Source organism: Folsomia candida, unplaced genomic scaffold (genome assembly GCF_002217175.1).
Source record: "Folsomia candida strain VU population unplaced genomic scaffold, ASM221717v1 Fcan01_Sc003, whole genome shotgun sequence".
In the NCBI taxonomy this organism is placed as follows: Eukaryota; Metazoa; Arthropoda; class Collembola; order Entomobryomorpha; family Isotomidae; genus Folsomia; species Folsomia candida.
In genome coordinates, this window is record NW_019091195.1 from 6,403,035 (window position 1) to 6,425,036 (window position 22,002).

A 22,002-nucleotide genomic window follows, 5' to 3' on the forward strand; every position below is an offset into this window, starting at 1 on the left:
CAAGTAAGATCGTGATATGTATATAATCCTCCCAGGATTACGTTCTTAGACACCTTTCTTGTGGTAAAATTTTACGGAGAAGTAAAATAAAAGGGCATAGCAGATGTGCAGAGCAGAATGCAAATGGGCGATAAAGTGAAAGTGACCCGAAATGGTTTCATCTCTATTTTAAAGATTTAACGAGGAACAATTGCATTACATTACCTTTGGCTTGGCCCCCATTTTCCCAATATCAAACAGCTATGTGCATTTACTTCTTACGACATTGGTTCATTAGTTAAGAAGACTTCTCCTTTGACTTTCCACAATGAGAAAGTGAAAGTAAGTAGGTGACTGACGTGCTTATATCACTGCAACAAACTTTCCAGCACAGCAGTTATTTTCAGGCGTATTCGTCGCAAATCTTCTTAATCCTTACCATTCATCCATTGATCTGGTCTCCTGGGATCTGGTTTTCTATTTGCATGAAGCGACCCGACCTGAGGAAAGCTAAACGCTTGCTCTGGGTAGACAATCCAAGTTTTAATTTGCGAATCGCATATTTCCTTCTTCCTGAAGATTAAGATCTTCCTTTCCTTGACACCAATGCTGGGCGATATGGACAAGGAAGAAAACCATGAGACATGATGATAAAGGTTAGAGTTTATTAGAAACTTGAAGGTTGGAGAGAACCTCGTGTCCCACATTGAAATCGTCTCAAGTTCTACAAAGATTCATAACGGAGACCAATCTCTTAATTGACATAAATTTATAAGGTACATACATATACTCAACTTTCGCTTGGAATACTTGCCTTAACGCCCATCCTAGCAAGAGTTACATACAAACTTTCCCTTATGTAAGAAACCTACATAACGTGCATTGTACGGGGAAATCGTAGAATGGAAGCATGGAGGTATGAACCATAAATCAGTAATAATTAATTACAGTTTCATTTGGACATAGGAATGGGAGTCTCGAAATAGGGAGAATATCACCATAATAGAATTCGTAGAACTAATTGTAATAGAATCAAGAAAGTCGTAATAGTTATAATACGAATAAAAGTCGTAAGAATTTCCACATGGATGCATTGGCACACGACTTTCTTTTGTGCTTCTGGCGTATGTACTACGTACGGTCCTACTGACTAACGCTTAAGTAGAAAACTTGTAAGATAATTAATATACACAACATAGCATTTCTTGCTTTGTTTTTTGTGGTTGGTTTGATGGGGTAATAAAGACCAAAATATCTCCAAGCACATTATCTTATCTTGTACATATAACAAAATATATATATTTTTTAATTCGCTCAGTTTGTTTTATAGTAAATGAGAATGAATTGTTAAATCTGAGCAACATCAAGCAAGAGATAAATGGAGTTGAGACAGAAAATACAGTTTTTCATTAGTAGATGAGACACTTTTGCATGAAGCATTTACGCTGTAATTTCACATTTTACACAGAGTTACATAGTTTCGTAATGGTTTCCATTAAGCCTAATTCTTCTGCTGACTGACGCCCTACTTACATAAATAAATCCGATCGTTCCTATATACAGAAAATACTTGCATACATTTCCCTACTCTAGAAAATTCCAGGCTAAACCTGGACAATTTCATCTTCGCCAGCCAATTCATGATGCTTCGTAAGCGTCGTTGGATTGAATGAAAGATGATGATGGTGATGCGAAGGATTGTGCGGGTGATGGATCGGCTGAACAAAGTTTCCAGTAAGATTGGATAATGTTGTCACCTCCGTGAGCACCATGTTATTCTGGGAGCGGGATGAGTGGGAGACACTCCGCTGGTTTATGGTTATCAATATCTCAGGGCGTCCTTTCCTCTGGTGCTGCTGATCCCCACAGCATTTGTTCACGCTGTCCTGTTGCACAAGTAAATTAATCGTAAGAATAAAACAACCCTGCGTCAATCGTCATCATGAGTGGGGAAAAGTGGAAATGGGGAGAAATGACACAATCGAGTTAGTACTCATAACATAGACAGGTTAGACAAAAGTCTAAATAAAGAAAGCTGCGTGTAGGACGTTCAGAACTTTTTCAGCTCTGAATAAAGTCGGTGATGAATTGTTGTGTAATTATCATCATCTCAGTTGCTATAAAGTCAGTCATAACAGCATTGACAAACTTACAGTATTGCACGGGTCTAAAATACATTAGTAATACAGTTTATGTGTGCATGACGAACCAGATTATCACAAATATGCAACACAACGAACGAACAAGTCTCACAGCACGTATCCTACAACATTGTAACACTATACACACGATACAACAACTCTGACAAGACCAACATACAACAGCATTCACATCAATTGGCAAGAGTAAGAGAAAGAGAGAGTAAATTTTCAGTTGGAACATACAAGGAAGAAGAGAAAGCGAAATTTTTGACAGTCGATAGCCAACATAAAAGCCAATCCAGATCGATTTCGCGCAAACATAGAAAGATCATATAAACGTCATTTCACAATTAAACTGACCTGTCATTTGGTTCAAATACTGTAAGAATGTGAGCAGGCAGAAAAATCCAGTCCAGGAGGAATTCATTCCGCAACATCAGGCGTGTTTTGTGCAAGAGTTTTCTAAAGCACACTCAACTCAACTCAAGTGGTGGGAACACGTCCTGTGTCGAAAGGACGGCTCCAATTTAATCAAGCCATTCTAATTGCTAGCTAATAATTCATCAGTTCTCTCAACAGGCCTACACATCATTTGGAATGTGCAATAATTACTCTGCTGCTCTGGGTTTAATGTATTTTCTGTCAGGAATCAAACATTTAAATGAAAATGTCGTTCAGATTTGGGCGGAAGTGGGAAGTATGTATGTGTTACATGTTCGCTGTGTATTTGCTCAATTAAGTACTCTCTTGAAGTGTGAAAATTGGGAAATTCTATGCAAGAACAAGTGAAACAGTTAATATATTTGTCTCTACTCACCCCACCGAAAATGCGTATGCGAATGTCTGATAACAATGTGTAGAAAAGTCTATTGCTAATAAAGAAATATGTACACATAGGGGTCTCCAGGAAATTTTTATAGTAATTTCATGCAGAGGACATTAAAATACAACGATTTAAAATATTCAAGCAGGACATCATGGGTCTTTTCCGTTATGAATGTACATGTGAATCAGAAATATTGAGGATGAGGTTGATATTTTTCAATTAGGAATTTAATGATGCAGGTTAGTTATGTGTTCTGCTGGGCATGCTGATATATACTGTGCTGTGCTCGGTTCATGTCACATACGATTTATTATAACAGCCATCAAAACGTTCGGTAAACCACAATAATTATAAATATCACTGGAACAGGAATCGTAATTTAAAACATTTATCACACGACATTGAGAGAAAAATGCCAAATAGCAAAACTTACTGCAATTTATGCTGGTTACATCATGAATGAAAGTTGTCGTTGTAAAGTATTCAAATTAATTACACTTCTCCAAAACCTCACGAAGTGAACAGTTTTCCAGATAACACTTAATGCTTATCTGATACAATTTGCAACTTTCAATAATTCGCCCACTTTCCCAACTGTACTAATCTTTTGATATAAATACAACATCGAATTACTACTAAGCTAATAATACCGTTCTGCCTTTGTATGTACACGTCGAGCTCTTTACATGCAATAATTTTCGTACATTGATTAATAAAATGTACAATTTTTTAGTGATTTTCTAAAGCAAACAATCTGCAAATGCTAATAAAACTGGAAAAAACTGTAAAAAATTTATCAAACATGCTGTAACACCTTGCTATTATAATTCTCATGGGTATGAGTACAAGAAAAACATGCCTGAAATGCATGTCGAAACTTCAATGAGAATAAATTATAGAGGATGGCGTTGATACACGTGGACACGTAGTAGAGCACCCCACTGAAAAATATTAAAACCCGTTATTTCGAATATCACCATCTCAAAGTGAGTCGTCCTTTATGAATTCATTTATTTTTTATATTTGTTTAATTTTTCGAATAGATAGATTACCTGATGTACGTCAGGACGTGGTAGGCTGTCCTCATCATTTCACTTTGCTCCAAATATTTGGTTCCCCAGATGGCAAAAAGTCTTTAGATGAAATAATTATAAATTAATAATATGTAATTATATATGTACATAATTATAATTATGATATAATAAATATACAATATAATTATATAATAATTATTATAACCTCTGCAGATGAAAGGGACACCAGCATATAAAGAATGCGCACACCACAGCCACTGAAATTACATAACTCATCTCATTTTAAATGTCTCTTTTTAAACGTCTATTGTCCTCATTAGACGAACAAGTAAATGAGTATAACTATACATATTACATAATTAGTTCCAGTACTAATAGTATCTTAATTTATAATGGGGACATCTCCCTAAAGGAGATACATATTTCATGAAACCAATTTAAAAGTCTAATGACATTGGGTTATATAAGGAATTAAATTGAGGCTTGTATGATATTAGTTTAAGGTAGCTAAAGTTAGGAACTCTACGATTTTCTACTTTTCACTTATCAAAAATATCTCAGACATCGACTTCAAAAGATGTGCAATTTTACAAAACAAAAGCATATTGGCAAAGTTTTTTAATTTTGGCTGGCTATATTAAGGACTAATTGTAAGTTTAATTTAATTTTGCATACTAACAATGCAAGGTTTTCACGTGCGCATCATTTTTCCATGCATTTTTGAAAAATCTAGCAAGTTTTAAATTACATGGCCTAAATTCGAAAAGTTTTAGCTTTTTTAAAATCTAAGGTTTTAGCTGAAACCCAGTTTTATAATTCTGCTAAGAGCTCAAATTAGAACACATTAATAAGTATGTGAAAAATGGGTCGGCTTATTTTTTGTTGGATAAAATAGAACCCATCAAAATCGGAGATATACATGTGAAAGACTCGCACTGTAAGCAGATTAATTTACGTGAAGAACTTATTGATTTATATGCTGGCAATCAATTCATGTTTGCATACAAATCGTAATCGTATAACCTCATTTATCATGCATTACGATCCCCATATAAAACAAATTAATTCCCCGTTGAGACTTTCTCCAATTTCATCTGAATCCCTCGAGAGGATCTTAATTAAGAGACATGACTTTACCAGGAAGGACAGGATTTCACTGAAAATTAAATTACAACTACAGTTTGCATAACTCTCGAATTTGTTACTCCAATTCCAATGGGAAGGAATGCAATTCTTCACCTGATCAACAATAACGGTTTGATAAGTGCATGCATGACACGGTTACCCATCCTCAAAATGCTACATCAGGGATCAACAAAAGTTTTCAATATCTTCTAATTATATTACCTGCCTCAACCCATCATGTTTTAGATTTTTTCTGTCTATCACAACCAACCCCATGAAATTATTCATATGTTTTTTTTGACACCCAATGAACTACTCTGGTCAAGGAGAAAGTTGAATGCATTGAATTTCTCTCGTGTGTAGAGGTCGCGTGACATTGGGATTAATAATATGAAGTGTTTCTCTAACTAATGATCCGAGCACCTGACTACATCTCATCAATAACCAGCCCTGATTGAACGAGTTACAAGGTTGCCAAAGGGAAAGTGAAGCAGAACAGCATAGGAGCAGTAGGATTGATTATGGGTCACTGCTGCTCCTACATACTCGTTACTTTTTGGTCGAAAGGACAAGAAATCATTATCACGAGAAACTCTCGTTTGCTGAGAATCCTAAATAACCCACAAAACTGAGACTGCTGAACGACATTTTGGGGTGGAGATTGACGGCGTAAAATATCTCATTCACAAATCCTTGAATTGAGACACTCCTTTTCCTTTTCTCGGCTTTTTACTCGATGATATATGATTGTCATTGAGCATGGTAAGAATTTGTCAAGTACTTATATTTCCATAAACCCATAATTTCCACATTTTTACCATGAGCTATAGTTTCCAAGCAGTGGTTATCTGAAATTGTTCCGCCATATAACTTTCTCTGAATTGGACTGTCAACTCTGCGTTCCTTTTCGTCTACAAAAGGCGAGTGTGACATACTGTCAAAGCATGTTTCGAGCAGATATCAAGTCCTTTCTTCTAACATGAGATAAGTCGCAGAGCGGGGTGGTCACACGTCAAAAATGATTTAAGACTACCTCATTCAAAATCAATTTTGTCTGATCTCTGTATAGAAATTGGTGAAGATGGGACAAACTTGCAATACTAATTTAAAAGCAATTTTTGTTATTAAATAAATTCAATCCTTCGTATAAAATTGCTAAAATCTCGTCGTAGTTTTCAACGATACTTGAACTTCAGAAATGACAAACTTTGTGAATTGCTTAGTTTATATAACACAGAAAATGACGTACTTGTTTCCCATCTTAAATTATACAACAGATTACACGTGGAATAAAGTTTTAAATGCGTAGGCAAAATTTAATTATTTTATAAGAAACCTACAGTGCAGACTTCGTTTAGCCCGAGCCAGAGGCAGATTCTTATTCCAAATTTTCGCCAGGTGATGAAATTACAAAACTATTATTACCAAATGCACGAGATAATATTCATACTTGTCATCAATTTTCCCACTAATCCAGCACATAAATTTTCAGCTTTTTGGAACCAATTTTAAAGGACCACCTTGGCCCTGGTCAAAATTGGGAGGACGTAGGGACGTACATTTCCATAAGCCTGATTAAGGCTAAAAATTACGTTTTAGATTACATGAGCTACAACGCAATCACTTATTTTTAAACTTTACAAACAAAACTTATGCACAGAGTATTGCGTTCAACCACATTTAAAACCAACATTATGATTTACTCAAGATGGGATAAACAGGCACCAAAGTTTGAGTGGGTGATTTACAAACCTCATTGCGCACAATTACATGGTTACAAAATGGTGAAAGCAGTAACCTACGCGTCAAAATGTTGTCAACCACCTTCAGATTGATTCCAGCCAGAAAGTTGTTTCCAAATCATCTATTTTAATCCATGTTTCATTTTATACAACCAACGATAATAACTCTGTGAATTATTCATAACCCGGAACAAATTACAGGAGGAGGCTGAAAACGCCCAAGTTTGATGACGGTGGTAAAAGTTTTACTGGATACGCTTAATGATGCACCAAAACTCGTTATATTACCTAAACTGCTTTTCATACAAAAACCAACCTCATTTTGCTTACAAGGAAAGTTCGTCCAATCTAGCATCAAAGATGAAAAAAGTATCCAGCTAATTTATTCAACTCTCCTCATTACGAAATTTAATATGCATTCTCCATTGTTGGGAAGCTACTTACTTATTTGTATGTAAGCAGGCAAACAGGCAGAAGGAAGACCAAGAAAATGTGTACTAATGAATTATTATCTATCAACCAACCATCGCATCACAGATAGTCTTGGTTGAAATTAAATGGAGATGTGGTGCATTAGAGGTTGGGAGGCAGTCGCAAACAGTTTTCAATTTCTCATTCGACCAGTAACAAGGTAGATGACGAACTGGAGCTGTCAGTCGCCGAGGAAAAGTAGATGTGAGGCTGGGTGGGTATCAAATTATGACAGGCCTCCACTTTTAGCCTTAACAACCTGTCATCATTTGTCACACATCCGCCTTTCCTGGGCACAATTTTCGCGACACTATCTCTTTGCCCGTATAACTTGCTGCGCCATTCCCCATCTTCCAATTGCAAAATCAATTTTATCATAAAAGGAGTTATCCGGGCCTGTACTCTAAATTAGTAATATGGAATACTGCATATAGTACAGCAGATCAATCACGAAATCCAAGAGCTTACAGCATGAGTACGGTTTCTTATTGGAAATTCCAAAGATTCACATTATCAAGCATAATTCCACTTTTATGCATTGAAGCATATATGTATAATGATTAGAGCAAGTAAGTTTTTATACGCAATGTGTGAACAGCATGCTTGCTTTGGATGTATTTGACCTATTATGGCATATGACATTGATTCAATGTTGCAAAAATCAAATAGTTGTGTATGAACTAAAAGATACGGCAAGAAATATAAAGTTTTCTCAAAGAGTCAAATAAGCTTGGTACCAAACCCAAATGATACATAGCATCGCCGGATTATTTTTTGCATCCAACTTCTAGAAACGTGAAAATATCCTTAATTTATGAGATCGTTAGGATCGTTAGGAATATTATGACATGTATCTTGGCAGTGGAACCACAAAACAAAACAAATGTCAACGCAAGCATGTCAAGTACGTGTACCCTAATCTGTCTTGGCTGTCGAAAACAAAGTATTTTAGTAGCGAGCTGTTGACTTTATGTCTGAGTAAGTACGAGTCAAGAATGCTTGTTACACAAATGTATGCCAGTACTATGTGCTATGCAGTACGTATGGCGGTAGTAAATTCTGCAGTTTTTATGCCCTTCAATCAGACCAGCATTACATCAGCAGACCAGCTTGACCAGCTTGATCGATTCTTGAAGAAGATTAAAGAAAGGAGTGAGTGGATAAGTTTTTCTGAACAATTGTGTAGTCAGCCTTCCTCAGATCACTGAAAAAACGTCACCGTTCCTGGTGGACAACGAGCAAGTTGATGCGTTAGGATTATCTGTCAACTTCAGCGTCAAGCACACGTATTACAACTAGAAGCACTTTGGACAAGCCATTTTTATCCATCGATTTGAATTACTGAGAATCAGCCTTCTTAACAATTCCACCAGTAAGCTCTTTGTTAGATTGTTTCAAATCGTAGTGGATTACTCGGTATTACACGAGTTCAAGATGTTGCATAAAATGTACTTAATTTTCTGATGAAACGAAAGAAAGTTGTGGATTTGAATTTGATTTATAATGAGATTTCTTATGAAATCATCTATGATGAAGCAGAGTAAAGACGACGTAAAGGTTTAAATTGGTTGACAAATAGTCTAATCAATGTTACTTAATCAAATGAATTTGCTGATTGGAAATAAATATATTGGATACCAAAGTAAAGCCTCAACTGCCTCAAATTCAAATCCAGCCTCGCCAACAACCACAACCAATGGGTTATAAAACTTGTAGATGGAAACGTGGAAATTTAATGCTTACTCTGGTGTACGAATCATGAGAATTAATTGCTCTTTTAGAGATGTGGTCTGTGGTAAAAAGATCAAAGTTCGCAAAGGTCGTAGAAAGAAACGCCATTAACAAACCCTAAGGCGAGAGGTGAGAGGATTTAAAGACCGAAATGAAGAAACAACGAACACAACAGATTCGCATATAATTTACAATAGGACAAACTTAAGGCACGTCGTGAGTTGAATGTTCTAAATAAATTGGCTTTAGACATCACAGTCATTCCTAATTGAACGTTTTTCTCCAACTTTCAAATCGGATTACAAGATTATACGGGAAGAGAAAGTTGGAAAACGACTTCAAGCTTTAAGTCATCTAATACATAGGTATGCACGTATGTACATATGTATGTCTACCGGGTCTGTTTTGGCAAGGAATAGAAAATGAGTTGTGTAACTTTGAGAAGAGGTATGTACAGAGGATTCAGCCATCAAATTACATTTCTTCTCACATGATTTCTGCCTCAATTCCGTAATTATTATTATACAGCAGTTTCATTGCGGAGAAACTTTTGTCTCACTTGTTTTAGGCAACTTTCCTTTCACCAGAATCGCCACCAACTTTGTCAATTTCTCGGTTAAGAAGGACTCTCATTAAATGTACACGCGCGTGCATCATCATTAAACAAAACTAGTGAATCGTGTAATATGTATACTGCATGTTTCCACTATTTAAATACATACACGTGGTTCGCCATGCTATGCAACTACTACGAGTTTAATTAACATTTCTAAAATAGGCACAAAAACTTCTTTGTCCTTTATTATTACGCAGATCTTTCGTTTTATGGTAAAATGTTGGACAGACACGCACCAGAAACCCATCTGATTCACAGAACATCACTCACGTATCAAGCGGATGAAATCTATTATTTATGGATGTCCTCGTTTTACATATTTCTTGAAAGCGAACCTTTTTCGATTCTTAAGTTTACAAAGGTTTTGAAGTTGTCAATTCATTCAAACAACTTGATAAATCTGTTATTCACATTGTGAGAACAATTTTCTGTTCCAGAGAAACTCATTCAACAACGGATAAATCAGTTGATACTCTGTTTCCTATGAAAATGCTTAATAGGATCAACTTCACTCTGTTTACCACTAACAATAAGAAGGAAGAAAGTTTCTTCAATGAATAAATTCATTCGATTAAGGAAAATAATTCACAAGTCCACAAATAAATCGACTCAAATTAACTCGTAGTAGTCTATTTAACTGGGCAGTAGTTTCCTTACATATTCACATATGTATTGGTTTAATCATAGGTTTTTCACCAAATCAAATCATAGGATGATTTGATTAAAAAACTTTGATTTATCCTGACGGATGTTATTCAACCATCGTGAGTTACTTATGCACGTGCAACAAAAATTTCTCAATACATAAACGAAATTGGTTGTGCATAAACATAAAGTTTGGACGAATTTGTTGACCAGAGTTTCGTTCGTTTCAATGTCCAAAAGTTTGGTTTGCCAGTACTTATATTTGATGAAGCTGACATTCCATGGACATGTGATAATGATTTGTAAGAGCATTAGTTAGTTCATCAGGAGAAAGCTTGTTTTTTGGGAAACTCGGAACAAATATTCACCTCAGCAGAGAGGAAAGTAGGCAAGTAAGTACAAGTTGTAAGGCCAATTGATAAAGCTCTACCACGTCAAAGCATTTGATTCAAATGTGTTGCGTGGGTTGCATGATGTGTAATAGCGCTGCAAGTTATTCTGCAGTGCTTCAAGGTTCTGAGACAGGTTTTTAACGTTATTGCATGCAATCCCATCTCACACGTAATGGCATTTCCGTATTATACAAGTATCGACTTTTCACTCAAGTGTACCATGTTTCCATTAGTATTTATGACTGAATGGTTTACGTGAGATTTGCAAATGTTAAGTTCACATTTAAAACAAATATTTATACCCGTGTGTCTCCAGTTAAAATATTTAACAAAATTTTCATCTCCACTGGTTTGAAAGGCCACTCCAGAGTAATGTAAAACATTTATAAACTGAATTTCAAAACCTGATTTTCCTATGTGCATACATACATTCGCAAACGTGTTATGTGTTACTACTTAAGCATTGGTTTTCATCCTATCCTCGTCTGAATTTCATCTAGACATTTATTACGCTGATGTTTAACTTATCAATCAGAACAACAATTAAGATTGTGCATTTTATGAATTACGTATGCAAGTTAGTTTTATGGTTGTCTAAATAATTTGTTCAGATTCTTAAATTAGCTACCAGCTAAAGTATTCCATCTTTTAATTTCCGTTGTTTCCCATTTGAAACATTGTGCATTATACAACACATAAATTCATTGCAAGATAATGTTTTTTTTATTTCCTGGCTCAGGACTTGGAATATGTAACAAAAATTTGCAGAAGAAAATGTCACTTATATACTGATCTGTAAGTACTTCGAGGAAATATCTACGTAAATTACGCATCTCAATATTAAACACTATATTTATAAAACTAAGATGCCAAGGAATTATTTTTTTCTGGGAGAATTGGACAACATTACAAGCGCTGTAAGTATTACACAAATTCTGCGTATTTAGTTAAGTATAATGTAATGAAATGTAAAGTAATGAAAACAAAACGCAACAGGATGTTAACAGTGTTGCGATATAAATAGATGGCTGAGAACCAGTATTTATTTAGAATGACTTGCTCCAATTAAGTAAAGAAAACCAAATATTTGGTGAAAGCTTCCAGACTAACGAAGAAGACCGAAATGAGTGGCGACTTCTCTAAATCAATGACATTATATCAGCTATAGCTTAACCAGGAACGAAACCATGATGCAATTTAAGCCTTAAGTATCTCAATTTGCAATAATGAAATGTTTTAACAAACAACGCTCCTAATTATTTCAAACTTTGGGCCATTTATTTAAATAGAATGTAGTTGGCTAATCTTTTGCTAGTTCTTGCAAAATAATCCAAATGTAAATATCTACATAATCATCCAGATCAAGATGAGACAATTTAGATAGGCCGTTGTAAATGTATCCACAGGAAGCATCCAAACTCGGCATTTCACAAACGATGCTAGTTATGCGTAGGAATTCTAGAAATTGATTATAACTCATACCCAACATTTTCAGAACCCTCTGTTGACCGACTTCTCTCTTGTGACCACTCAAGGATTTTCGGAGCCTCAGTTTGCTTTCTTTGACTCTGCTCGCATTTCGCAGAGTGAACCCAATCATGCAGTAAAGTCCGGTAATGAGAATCATTGGGGCGACGAAGAAGACGAACGTGGCGATTTCAAAGGAGTGTTCAATCAAAACTTTCTTCACACCGCAGGTCACCGCCGTTTGATTTGGTCCAACCATAATGTTATCCAGTCCGAACTGTAAAGCCTGAGTAAATGAGACGCAAAACAAAATAATTACTCTATTAGTTTATGGTTATGATGTTGCCATAAAATTTACGATTAAACCATTGTCCTATTTACAAGTACTTATCGCAACTTCAAGTAGATGCTCATTGTACGTATTATGTAAACAAATCGTTTTATTAGGCGGCTGAATGACTGGCTGGCTGACTGACTGCGATCCCTTGGGACGAGTTTGTTTACAAAAACTTTCACTCAAGGATTACACAACAAATTAATGTTCAGCAGACGCGGATAATATAATTTCCTTTTGAGCCTCTGAGCATTTAGTAAGCATTGTTCTGTTCTTCTTTGCTACCACCCTGAATACAAAATCTAGTTGGTTAATACCGTTGTAAGCAAAAGAAGGCAAAGGTCCATAGACGATGCAAGTAGAAGAACTGTTCATCGTCGTACTTGGATCCTTGCCAGTTCTACAAACAACCTGATGCATGAAAAGGTGAAAGTTAAACATGGCGTATAAATATATAACGAGATGAAATTTCCACTTTTCTCATTGGCTAAATGTACAAAAATTAATTTAAGCAATTTGGAACTATATCCGATCTAGTAAACCAAGTCTGCTTCCTCAAATAATATGACGAGCATCCGTTAGCTAAAGTGCGTACATATATTTTTGTTCTACATATATTATGTACACATGGAGAAAGCAGCACCTACACTGCTCGAGTCATGATGTCAAATGCAACACATGAGAGATTTACTCCTCCACTGGTTTTCACACATCATGAACACTGAACACTCAATACGGGTAGACTTTTACGTATTACTTTAAGGGTTTGCATTTAATTTAAAACTAACCTGGGGAATTGCGAAGGCGACGGAAATGACCCAGATGACTAGTATCTGACGGACCACCCGTGAAAGCTTGTTCTGCCACTTTTGGATCATAAAAGGGCGGCATATGGCTAAGTAACGCTCTACAATTGTTTTCAGTAAGTCAATATATTTTGTACGCATACACAATATAAATAAATGTGCAATATATGCAATCCTCTATTACCTACGGTGAAAGCGGTAATGGTCAGCACCGTGGCGTTCGACGAGGTTTCGGCAGCAAGACCACGGCCAATGCAGAAGACTTCCCCAAACACATCTGCAACATCAAGATATAAATTTTGTTCATGGAAATAAATTGAATTGAATCTTTCTTCCCAGTACAATCTGTGGGAATAAAAAAAGTGTGCTTTCTTGGCCATAAAACGTGTGGGAGGGAATTGAATGGAATATAAAACAGCTTGTCCCAGATAAAGCCTTGACGGTTGACATTGAATGTACTACTCACATGGATACCTCCACCAGATCGAGTGCATTTCGGCAGGTAAGCCAGCCAGGAGGAGGAGGAGGTCGGAAATGGCGAGGCTGAACAAGTAGTAGTTTGTTGTGGTATGAAGGTATCGAGATCTTATTATTACAATACAAGTTACGATGTTGCCGCAGAGGCCGAGCACCAGAATGATCACATAAATCACTGTGATGGGGATGAGGATGTACAGAGGGTCGCGGATGGGCCAGACGTATGCAATGTCGCCCGTGTCATTCGCACTTTCCACCAAGTCTCCCATTGGCCCCAGATTCAATCCTATATCGATACTTCCATTCATCTGCAGCAGTTGTCCACCACCAGGCTCATGTTCCACGAATAATGTCGCTATTGACGTCGCCACTTGGGGAAAGTTGGACAAGGAGTCAAAACTGTTGCTTTCCCTGCTGAAAGAGTCGTCCCCGTTTTCTGAATCTATCAAGGTTGAATGAGTTACGGCGAAAACACTGGTCGTATTAGGACTCCGATCCCCGAAAAATATCATTGTTCCGATGTCCACGGAGGTTGAGTTGTTGTTTCCCCTGTCAGATTCAGGAGAAGCTTGCATGTCGGATGTTCTAATGGACCGTTAGATTTATTTTTTTGCTACTTCTTCAATGACGGCGACCCTGCAAATTATGAAACACAATTTTTTTTCAAACAATGCCGATCATTGGTTATACAAGAGAGTTGTGCAATCGTTACGTGATAATAATAATTCAATTCGTGCATTGTACATGTGTACGTATGCATATATGTACTAATGTGCATGTAATTAAGTAATGGTAAAATTGTCAGTCTCGCTTCATTTGAAAAGTACAAACCCGAATGATGCTGTAAAAATTCTTAGGCAGCGTGATTGTATATGCGATCTCGTACTTTTCTGCTCTACATTTTACCAAGCAAATCAATAAAATGCTTTAAAGTAATGATTTGACGACGTGACGTGATAAGTAGTTTATCAATTCAAGAAGTACTTGATGCATTTTCCTATATTTGTACGCACATTCATGATCACAGGATTTCTAGGGTACAACATTGCCCTATTAGGGGACACTATGGGTATATAACCTTCGTTTGATTTGATTATGAATTTACAATCAAAATTACCAAAAAATATTTGAATCCTTGAAATATGCCAACTACAGACGAACTTATCGTGCATGTGCACTTAAGTAAGTAATATTTTTACTTCTGAAGCATAAGTACCTATGAACGTATGTGTAGCTACATAATATGTAACATGTATCATCTACACGTTTCTGCATAGACCATTCACAAAAAAATCATGATTAGCTGAAACCGTTAATTATCAAAACTGTCAAACTTTAAAAAACAGTGTTCTATCGATCAAGATCGTAAACATATATGACACAAGAAAATGCACACATGATAGAAGCGAGGTAAATATTTTCAATTGACAAATATGTTCTTTCGAATTCAATAAGACGCACGTATGTCTACCATAAATAAATATCATTCATATTTAAAATTCTTCTCCGCACTATACTAAATGTATCTGCGGAGGAGTTGTTTTTAACAAATAGCTCATCTTCAAAGTTGCCTTTGGCTGGTGGTAAGTGGTAATGACTGAGCAACCACCATCGTTATTTTGAGCGAACCGTAAAGTGGTCGTTCTTAAGTTGTGATTTTGAGAGTGAATGGTAATCATAAAGACTGCTCTCTTGCTGTCTCTGTGCTTTAGCCAAACCTGTCGTTAGAGATTCAGAACAGAGCTTATAATAATGCTCGATAATGCTGAAGGCAACATTAAAATATTAAACAGGACGATAATCATTACCGCCTGTTTTCATCAATAAATTTCCTCAGATTTACCTCCACCTGAAGCCAGCCGAGTGAACACGGTCTAACGCTAACAACCAAAAAGCACTCGCAAGCTCCACGTAATCTTAGCAATGAAGTGAAATTGCAAATTTGAACTAATGCGTCCATGTCGTTTGTGTAGCTCACTCGGCGGCTGTGCACCCTCTGTGTTATTTCATTCACCTTCACCAGCATTACATACGTATTAGAAATGTAGCAAAACGGCACAGTTGTGGACTAACTCATAAAAAATATTTAGTAGACGCCAATTTGCAAACCCGTATAAAAGTGTTGAGCTGGAAATAGGATCATTAGCTCCTTCATTCAGCTCACGCGGGGTAGCAATATCGAAAAAATGTGTGTGCTTAATCCCAAGTGCAGATGATGTTTTGAACAATTGCTGCTTGCTAGTGTGCAACTCGAGAGAATGTGATCGATAAGTCCAAAATTATATTAATGTGCATAGCTAGATATTCACTTTATCAGAGCTTTACTATTTAGTCCATTAGGCGCATTAAATATCGGCTATGATTACGACGAGGGCGTCAAGTTTAAAACATGCATTTACGAGAATGTGATACATACATATGTACACAAACATATATTGCAAAAAATAATCTAATTCAAAATCATCACTCAATCATGTAGAATAGAGACCCAGGACAATAATCCTGTGGAATAACCACTATGCGCAGTATGCACTGTGTGCATTTCAGTTAAATTAAGGAATAAAAGGACAGTAGGAATAACCAGAAATTGATAAATGGAATTAATTTTTGCTGATGGAAAAACGTTCGAAATACATCTTAAATACGCTCAAATTGTAAATGTATTGTAGTACAAGTATGTTGACGTCAATAATAACGACACCACACCAGTGCCCTGGTGTGCTTTATTATTCTGAAAAGAATGTAATACATGGATGTTTCTCGACAACATATTTCAGAAAGGGCAACCTGAGAATTGTGATTGGTTTATGATATCATATAACAATATGCATGACATGTCGCTTGAATTTTATTTAGAACTTTTAAAATCCAAATTTTAAATAAATTGACATATTGTTGTTGTTATTACTCGGCTAGTGGTTGATTGAATAATCCAAGATCGTGTATAATAGGAATAATCACACAATAGATTTCATGATTTGAATGAATATGGTTTTGAATATACAAATAAAAACAAATTGAACTTACCAGAGTGAAAGTTTTGCTTCGTTTAGCAAATAAACGTCTCAAATAACTTTTTCTCTTTAGAACTTGTAATTGAATCTCGGAAATGATAACAACCAAGAGATGCAGAGCAACTTCACGTTAACGGAAATTGAAAAGAAAGTTTGACTAGTAGATTGATCCGTACAATAATTCAGCGTTATTATTTTTTATTGGTATTTAATGGTACACGTGTCTGTCAATTTAGTCTTCTTGTTGTCAAAACCAATACTAGAGTTGCAAGGAAGAGATTATTCCTTGGTTCGTCATCTCATGTTGCCTCATTAGTCTCGGGAGGCAACTAAGCTTGGGATAAAGTGTCACGTTTCACTTTTTTAGAATTACAATTTCTTTGAGGTGGATTTTGAATAGTTTGAGTTATAGACAGTAACAAACAATGCCAATTTTGGTTCTCATGAGTGACACGGACAAAAACTTGGTCTTGGTATCACTCTTGGGTGAATTATACTTTCTATCACTGAGATACGTTGGGAAGACGGAGATTAATTGACGTGCACACGTTAGCTCGTAGGAGGAGAGAAATTATGACCAGTTCCTTACAACAATGTGGCACGACTAGCACCAAACTTGTCCAGAGATGAAATGGACCGCAGTAGTGACAACATGACAAAAGCTTCAAGGAGCTGAAAGCAAGAAAATCACAATGAAGTTACTTGACCTAGCTAATATAACTACATGAATAGCACATGAATAGCACAATATGAGTCCATGTGTGTATGTTTGTGAGATTCTAAATACCAGATCTAGATCGAGAAATCCATCAGTGTCAAGGTTGTACACTCTTCGAATGCTCTTTGGTTAGCACCCAAACTGTTGTATGGATAGCAAATTAATGCTAACAATGGAAGATTTACTGACGTGACTGCTCTCACAGGGAGATACAATAACCGTCTTGTCTCATGCTGGATTTGTACGATGGGGTTGTCTTGTCTCGGCTCGTCCTAATAAATTAATACTGACAAAGCGTTCAACCATACACTCGTACATGTATTTGCTTACACCATGTGATGATAACCGACAAGTTAACTGGCTCACTAATTACTTATTCACGAGATAATGACAATACTGTACTTAATTTTTTGTTGTACTTGTGGCTGTTTTGTTTTCGCAAACCTATGCATTAATTTGGTTAAGATTGATGATGAAAAGTAGTTCTTAGACTTTCATGAGAGTTTTATGTTCTGCACAAATTCTGCACAAAGAAAATTATCAATATGGTGGTCGACTCTAATGAAAGACACAATTAGCTATGGTTTGTAACGCAATGTTGCCTGAATGGCTTTTTTCTTCAGATGAAGTGACGAGTATGATTTTTGGGGTTGTTGCTTGCTGATGGAACTGCAAAGGACGAAGTAAAACTGGAATGTCGATGTGAGAATGTACTTGGGAGCTCGAAAAAGTGTGGGTTGGCTGGTGAACAAGTGAGGACAGACTACGAACAGAAAGTCTCAAGCTGAACTTTATTAGAAAGTGGGCAGCAGTGCACACGAACAACGACCACCAAAGCGAATGAGACTTTCAGCCACCATATCCAAAGCCCGGAGAAAGAAAACTCACGAGCACAGCACAATTTAATAATGGGACGCATATGAAAATCGAGACCAGTTCAGAGGATACTGTGAATATATAAATGCATTTGCTATACATATGCTGTACATAAAAAATAAGAGAAATGTGTATCTTTGAGCTCGCAATTCATTTATTTGACAATTCTTTAAACTTATGAAATATGGTGTTCTACACGCGAAGAAAGTTTTACAACCAACTCATAGATAAGTTCAGTTTCTGGTTCATGACTATATCTATTTGCAACAATGTATCCATCCCTCGGGAATGGTTTCCTAGTCGTCTATGAGTAATTGAGGTGCTCCTGGCGATATCGTGACATAGGCCTCGCGAATGCTATAAAATGATGCGATTCAAATAGTTTGCTTCCTGGGAAAATTGTGGTATGGAAGGAAGGTCATTTCAGCAAGTCGCTGTGTTTGGGTGAATAGTAATAAGGCAGGACTTATTTCACGGATCATTTCAAAAATATATTATAGATGATAGACATAGTCACACGTAGGTACGTACATAAGAAGGAGAAATCGTTGCTTCAATTCACAATTTTGAAGTATATACTTCAAAATACATGTAGCTACGATAGCTGTATGAAAGGACTCTTTGACTCCAGAAATGTGGTGCTTTTGCACAGTACATGCACAAGCAAGAGTAAACAACCTTCTTATTCACGGGTGGCGACTTTTTGATATCATTCATGCATATTCTTTGGGCTAGGTCCAAAAATTCACTTCACCTTCCGTAACATGCAATAATATGTAGTTCGCTGATATTTAATAATCCTCACAATTCACTGGCTGAATTTTTATGGCATTGCGTATACGGTCTTTATGTATAAGAACAACAACTACGTACCCAATCTAATACAGGACTACGTCTCAATCTATCACTCGTAACAAACTTGACAAGCTAGACACGAGAGAGAGATGAGTTGATTAAACAGATAGCTTTTCCATTCTTGGATGACACGACTTTATTTTACAGTAATGATGTGAAAAGTTTGAAAGTTCATGGCAAACTAAACTTGACAAGTTCTTAAATCTAGGGACACAAGGAATGCTTAGCTGAATACTAAAGCTTTCTTCGTAATTTTTTGTGTAAGCAGGATCGGGCGAATTATCGGTGCACATCTGATGCATATATACCGAGATTTATTAGTTTATAAATGGTATATGCATATTCTAGGAATGATGATTACAAAAATGTGCCAGCACTAGGTTAACTTAAGGTTAAGCAATCTGAGAGTAAACAAGTGCCACAACCGCAGCCTTAATCTTTTGGTTATGCAAAGAAGATTGGGTTCAGGTGTAATATCAGTGTTTTGCCCGAGAGATGTGGAGGAGGTAAAAATGGGGAGGAAATGGAGGAATATCTTTGAGAAAACATCCGAGAAGACTGTTTCGGTTTCATGGGGATGGCCCAAATGTCTGTCTCAAGATTAGATTTTTCAGAATCGGCAATTCGGGTCGGAATAAACAGGTGAAGAAAACATTGCTTGCCTCGGCAGTTGTTTGGCATTCATCTTCATACAAATAATGTCCTGTCCGCCAACAAACAGGAATCTCGTTCTAATTTACGTAACGTTTATGGTTGGTTTGTGCATGTGCTTGGACTCAAGTTTTTCTAGAACAGGGCAACATTTACTTTCTCCAGATTTTCAACAAAGCAGACAGATATGAAAAGAGACATCCTTACATTTATAGTCGTCAAAATCTCGGCTTATTTCATTTTGAGATTTAGGGTGTGCGAGAATGCAATTTTTACACAAGTACGTATGCACTACTGAAAACCATCGTCATCGCTGGCTGAATAAAAGTTTTACGTTCTGGAAAAGGAAAAGAAAGTATTTTTTCGCCAACTCCACAGAAAGATATTTGAATTTTAAATTATCCTTCAACCATATTCTTATATTACGTAAGTATAGTATGATATGTAATACGGTTCATTTTTGAACTTATTTGTGCATATACAACAAGCAAAATGCCTCTGTCAAGAGCTTTCTCCGTCATTTTTTTGCTACCTTAGCTTATTTGACACCGTTGAATTTCAACCTGGGCAGCATCTTCTCTCAAGAGAAGGTGAGCAAAAGGTAACAAGGCAGAATAATTTTCATTTCCGTTCATTTCATTTTGGTCTGACTCCTAATAAATGTTATGCACTTTCTTCCAAAAGTAAGTAATTACAACAGCTAGGCAGAGTACTCCTGCTAATCATTTACATAAAACAATTGTAACTTGTAGCTCAAAATGAAGCCATTAATTTAAGTGAAACTTGACATTTTGAGCACAGAACACTAAGTAAGGATAAAACTAAGGATTTCAAAAGTTTGTTGTACACCAGTATGCAAACATAATTTTAGCTTTTTCTAACCGAAGAACTGTAGACCAGTTGAGTCACACAGTTGGGTTCCTCTGGCAAAGTATGTATTCTGGAATTTGAATTCAGATTTTTGGACCTGATGGAGAACATGTTGAGAACATCAAACTTCACCTTCCTATTAAATTATAATTTGCTTGCGTTCCTTTTCCATACATAAACAGCGTCACCATTTTTTTCTTTAATGGACGATTCGGTTAGGCGCATTCGGATAAAGCGCATGATACCTCATTGTTCGATACCATGGTCATTATGGTTAGTACCGGCTGAAAAAATTCAAAGTTTATTTGGTAAAAATGGTTACTTTTGATTTTGTCACACCATCATCCGCATTGCAAGGTTTTTGGAAAGGAAAAATTTTGCAAAATCATATTTTGCATACTGATTTGAGGACCTACCGTAAATTATTTATTCAGTTCACAAACCCAACACGGTTTGGCTGTTTTTGAGTCTGACTCGAGTCGTGAAGGAAATGAATAATTGCATAAGGTTTTGTGCCAAGTTATGCATTTGATAATCTACGAATTTTATCATATAATAATGACAAATTCTTGCAAAAAAGATGATATGTGCACATTATTGATTACATGCAGCCACAAGATAAGTAAGTATTCATCATTTACAAGATTATACATCTCGTACGTATATGTAATTAGCTCTTTTATGGATATATAAATATATGTATTTCCTTTGATACCCACTTGGAAATTGGCATTTTCCGATTAACTTCCGGAGTCGAAGGACTCTCTCTCGCTTACAGCGGAACAATTTCCTGATTACAGTAAGATTGCACCACATAAAATGATCAGTTTACTTTATATTCAACATAAAGAATCGATGCCGCCATAGCTGGCTAACTTTCTTCAATTAATTTTGCGCTGGAAAATGCAGAACAGGAAATTAAATTGTGTGTATATGTGGGCTGACGTGTATTACAATCATACTTAGATGATGCACATTACAGGATAACAGTTGATAAGGCTTCTTTGTTGCCCACGTCTCACTGTGTTGGCGAGCACTAAAGTATATGTTCAATAGGTGATCTACTTATATATAGTGTCTCTATTTCTGTGGTTGGCGATCATATTTACTGGAGAACTCCAAAGAAATCGCAATTGGTTCATGCGTGCATATGTAAATGCAACATGTGGTAGAATATACGTGTTTACACGATTTTGGCCGTATATGAATAGCTTAAAATGATAGGTTTCACT

The 22,002-nt window shown here is 36.3% G+C and overlaps 1 protein-coding gene and 1 long non-coding RNA gene across 2 annotated transcripts; both read right to left on the minus strand.

The window, feature by feature from the left end:
• Positions 1-624: 624 nt before the first annotated feature.
• On the minus strand, positions 625-18,269 carry LOC110846881 (pyrokinin-1 receptor). The gene is made up of 10 exons (XM_022093720.2): positions 17,849-18,269; positions 17,588-17,790; positions 16,814-17,472; positions 13,776-14,422; positions 13,494-13,586; positions 13,292-13,410; positions 12,185-12,455; positions 4,186-4,237; positions 3,999-4,079; positions 625-3,887 (listed from the first exon to the last, which is right to left on the minus strand). Exons 4-10 carry the CDS (start codon positions 14,359-14,361, stop codon positions 3,743-3,745), a joined length of 1,347 nt encoding a protein of 448 aa, XP_021949412.1. The 5' UTR covers positions 14,362-14,422; positions 16,814-17,472; positions 17,588-17,790; positions 17,849-18,269; the 3' UTR covers positions 625-3,742.
• A 318-nt stretch (positions 18,270-18,587) lies between these two features.
• Positions 18,588-21,828, minus strand: LOC118434890. Its single transcript, XR_004834343.1, has 3 exons — positions 21,733-21,828; positions 21,490-21,666; positions 18,588-21,054 (listed from the first exon to the last, which is right to left on the minus strand). It is a non-coding gene; the product is annotated as an uncharacterized LOC118434890 (long non-coding RNA).
• Positions 21,829-22,002: the final 174 nt, after the last annotated feature.

Excerpts from the sequence above, each read along its gene's own strand:
- LOC110846881 (XM_022093720.2), bottom strand. The coding sequence starts at position 14,361 with ATGCAAGCTTCTCCTGAATCTGACAGGGGAAACAACAACTCAACCTCC. Across the intron at positions 13,411-13,493 it reads CATTACCGCTTTCACCGTAG|AGCGTTACTTAGCCATATGC; the intron begins GTAATAGAGGAT and ends AAACAATTGTAG. Across the intron at positions 4,238-12,184 it reads GAGGGTTCTGAAAATGTTGG|TGGCTGTGGTGTGCGCATTC; the intron begins GTATGAGTTATA and ends ATGTAATTTCAG.